Source organism: Quercus robur, chromosome 5, assembly GCF_932294415.1.
Source record: "Quercus robur chromosome 5, dhQueRobu3.1, whole genome shotgun sequence".
In the NCBI taxonomy this organism is placed as follows: domain Eukaryota; kingdom Viridiplantae; phylum Streptophyta; class Magnoliopsida; order Fagales; family Fagaceae; genus Quercus; species Quercus robur.
In genome coordinates this window covers 15,862,194-15,866,664 of record NC_065538.1, presented here as the reverse complement: position 1 = coordinate 15,866,664, position 4,471 = coordinate 15,862,194, and the positions used below count along the sequence as shown (strand labels likewise).

Sequence of the window (4,471 nt, the reverse complement as noted above, 5' to 3'; positions counted from 1 at the left end):
ATTCCGCTACTTGACCATAGCATCCGCCATCCTTGGCATCTTCCAATGCTTCCCAAAGTTCCAAAAACACTCAACACTCTAAATGGGTGTGGGTAGTGTTTGGATAAAAATCTCCTCTCAATAGGTATGACAATGAGAGAGGGAATGAGAAGAGGCTACAAAGATTTTTCTCTAAGAATGAGTAGCTCTCTCTAATTGGGTGGGTGTTTTGAAGAAACCTCTCTTAGGGTTTTTCTTTCTGAATAGCCACACATAATTTGTGGGAATGAGGGGTATTTATACTGGTGTAAGAATGGAATGCGAAGAGTTAGTTTTTCCAAAAACAGGGCTGGCTGGCGACTTGACCTCGCGACTTGACTGAGTCGCGAGTTCAAGCTGCGAGCTAACTTAATGGCCAGTCTGGATTACTGTCTTGTAGTGCTCCAGGTGGCATGGCTGTTCAGCTCCCTTACATGCTCTGCGCGTGTGCAACTTTTGGCGGCTTGCAAGCCGCAAGCTTCCCGCGAGATCAAGCCGCGAGTCCCTGCTTCACTGCATAGTCTTGAGCATTTCTTCACACTCTCTCACACACTACCCTTACATGATCCCCACCTAAATATAGGGTTTCTAAGTGCTGTATTACAAGCAAATTTTCACGGAATAAAGCCAACACATGGTTGATTAAATTCAACCTTACATAAAACCTCTCCAATGCCCTCCAAGCGATCAATAATCCACTAGAGAATGAATTTGGGATACATGAACAGTAGAAGACCCTCCAAGCCTAATCTACCCAGTATACCTAAGCCCTCCAAGCTTCTTGCCCCAATGAGGTTACGCCGAACCTTTGTCCTCTCTAGCTTACCGGATCCCGCTATAACCCATGGCATCAACCAATATCAATTGGCCCCTTCCTAACTACTTCCCAAGCACCAAATAACCTCCTCACAAATATGGGTATGGTGAGAAAAGGTTTTGGCTAAATGTACCTCTTAAGGATGTATCAAAGGAGATGGCGAGAGTAGAGGAATTTGGAGAATCAAAGGATGAAGATTGTGGATGAGTCAATCTTGTTTTTCTCTAGGGTTTCTCTCTCAAAATTCTCTCTGGAAGCTCTCTACAATACGTGGGTATAAGGGGTATTTATATTGGTGTGTGTTTGGAATGTGAAAGGTCAGTTTTTCTCAAACAGAATGGTCTGGAGACATGACCTCGCAACTTGATTGAGTCGCAAGCTAACTGCCTGGCCGGACTGGAAGTTTTGTCCAGTAATGCTCTAACTGGCATGACTCTTTAGCTTCTCTGCATGCTTCACATGTATGCTAGCTTTGGCGACTTGCCAGCCGCGAGCCAATCGCGAGATCTAGTCGCGAGGCCCTGCTGAATGCACACTCTTGAACATTTCTGCACACTCTTGAACATTCCTGGCCAGACTGTAAGATTTGTCCAGTAATGCTCTAACTGGCATGACTCTTTAGCTTCTCTGCATGCTTCACATATATGCTAGCTTTGGCGACTTGCCAGCCGCGAGCCAATTGCGAGATCTACTCGCAATGCCCTGTTGAGTGCACACTCTTGAACATTTCTTCACACTCTTGAACATTTCTTCACACTCTCTCACACACTACCCTTACATGATTCCCACCTCAATACAGGGTTTCTAAATACTGAATTACAAGCAAATTTGGCACGAAATAAAGCCAACAAAATAGTTGATTAAATTCAACCTTACACTTTAATAATGTAATTAGTAGTAACTTAATATTTGAAGTGGATTATCTTACAAATTTGTGATACTCTACCTTCTAATATTGCTAGTCCAATCCCGTTGCTGACACTTTGCAGCATTTGGACCATTGATCTCGCATAGATACAACTAATTGCTAGCAAAGTAAGTGAAGTTGGTGAAATAATTAAGGTACTCTTGCTCTGCGTGTGTGTGTGTGTGCGTGTGTGTGTGTGTGTGTGTGTGTGTGTGGTAGGTTGTTGAATTAGGGCAAGTAGGTGGCTTGCATGGAGTAATAAGGTGGTTTTAGCTGATATTGGAAGTGTTGACTATTTTGTGTAATATTGGATGATTCTTGTTGAGTTTTTTTTTTTATTTGATTAATTCATTTTAGGCTATTGCTAGTAATGATGTTATAATTACCAAATGTATTTATAACTTCTCTATGCATTTAAATTCATTGTTTTGTTAGGAATATAGCTGAAAAGTGAATGATTAAAGATTATTTGTTTCTTAAATTAAAGTGAAATTGTTTAAATGAAATGTGTGTTAACTCTTGCTTTATGCTTTCATGAAATGACATTATAGGTATTTCTTGTAAACCACTTTATAGCAATGGATAGGAATTTGATGAAACTTACAAATAGAAGGTTGCAGAAATATTTAGATGGACTCCAACAATTTTTGAATTTCGCATCTAACCACGCAAACCCGGATGGAATGATTTCATGTCCATGTAAACAATGTGTGCATACAAATTCGTGGCCTATAGATGTTGTACGGGCTCACTTAGTGTCAAAAGAGATTTGTAGGGGTTATAACTCTTGGATTTTTAATGGGGAATTATCATTAGCACAGACTTCTTCTAAACTTCCTAATAATCATGTCCAAGAAAACCCAATAGAATATGCCAATATTCATGACATGTTGCATGACATGTTCCCCATACAAGATATGGCGTCTAGGATAATGGAAGAAGTCCCTATTATGCAACAACCCAAAGAAGGTCCTAATGAAGATGCACTTTGGTTTACGAAATTACTTGAAGATGCTAATCAACCTTGTTATGAAGGTTGTAAGCATTTTAACAAATTGTTAGTCATTGTGCATTTGTACCACATGAAGTGTCTTAATGGTTGGACCAACAAATCATTTACCATGTTGCTGCAATTTTTGCTTGATTTTCTTCCTTCAAATGCTAAGTTGCCAAAAGATTTTTATGAGGCTAGGAAGATTATTAAGGATTTGGGCTTGAGTTATGAGAAGATTCATGCTTGTCCTAAAGATTGTATTTTATATTGGAAGGAGAATGCTAATCTTGAAGCTTGTCTGAACTGTAACCATTCAAGATGGGAAAGTAATGAGTCTAAAGGTCAACAAAGTACTAATACTTCCTCCAAAAAAAAAAGAGAGAAGAAACCTACAAATATCCTACGGTGGTTCTCCTTAAAACCAAGATTGCAACGACTATTTATGTCTCCTGAAACATCCAGTCATATGAAGTGGCATGCCAAAGGTCATGTGAATGATGGGTTACTGAGGCATCCTGCTGATTCTAAAGCTTCAAAATCATTTGACTCTAAGTACATAGAGTTCTTATCTGAGCCTCATAATGTGAGGCTTGGATTAGTAGCCAATGGATTCAACTCATATGGAAATATTTGTAGTACTTATAGTACACGACCTGTCATTTTGATCCCACACAATCTCCCTCCATGGATGTGCATGAAAAGGTCTTCTTTCATGCTATCATTATTGATTCCCGGTCCAACCTCGCCCAGGATTGATATAGATGTGTACTTACAACCCCTAGTAGAAGAACTGAAGGAGTTATAGGATGTTGGAGTCAAAATGTTTGATAAGTCTTCCAAAAAATCTTTCCAAATGCATGCTACATTTTTGTGGACCATAAATGATTTTCCTGCATATGGTGATATCTCAGGTTGGAGTACCAAAGGTGCTCTTGCATGTCCCCCTTGTAACTATGATAGTTAGTCTCGTTGGTTGAAATATGGAAGGAAATTTAGTTACATTGGACATTGACGATTCTTGGATAGTGATCATAAATTCCATAAGAAAAAACAATCATTTGATGGGCATATTGATATGAGATCAACTCCTATTACGGTATCTGGAGGGGAAATCATGTTACTATCGGATGCTGTAGTCGATCATGTGTTTGGGAAGAAAATAGTTAATTTGCCTAATAAAAGAAAAAGAAGGAGGAAGCCTTAACTGTGTGGAAGAAAAGAAGTATATTTTTCACCTTGCCTTATTGGGAGGACCATGTGTTGCGTCACAATCTTGACACAATGCATATTGAAAAGAATGTTTTCGATAATATAATCTACACATTGTTGAACTTGGATGGCAAGACAAATGATAACTTGAAGGCACGTCAAGACTTAAAGGATATGGGTATAAGAAGTGAACTTCACTTGGAAAAGGTTGGGTATGATAAGATACATATGGCACATGCCTGCTACCATATGAATGCTAGTGAAAATGATGGTTTTTGCAAGTTTTGAAGGATGTAGGAGTGCCAGATGGATGATCTTCAAACATCTCACATTGCGTTAAACTTAAAGAACGCAAGATTAGTGGGATGAAGAGCCATGATAATCACATCTTAATGCATCAATTTTTTCCGATAGCAATTCGTGGATCATTGCCCCCCGAAGTAAGTAGGCCTTTAATTGGCTTATCTTGTTTTTTTAGGGAGATATGTTTTAAAGTACTAAATATGGATGAACTTGGGGCTCTTAA

At 39.1% G+C, this 4,471-nt stretch overlaps 1 protein-coding gene across 1 annotated transcript; it reads left to right on the top strand.

Moving 5' to 3' along the window:
- The first annotated feature begins 2,320 nt into the window (after nt 1-2,320).
- LOC126727879 (uncharacterized) lies at nt 2,321-3,541 on the top strand. The gene has a single exon (XM_050433779.1). It carries the CDS (start codon nt 2,321-2,323, stop codon nt 3,539-3,541), a length of 1,221 nt encoding a protein of 406 aa, XP_050289736.1.
- The last annotated feature ends 930 nt before the right edge of the window (nt 3,542-4,471 follow it).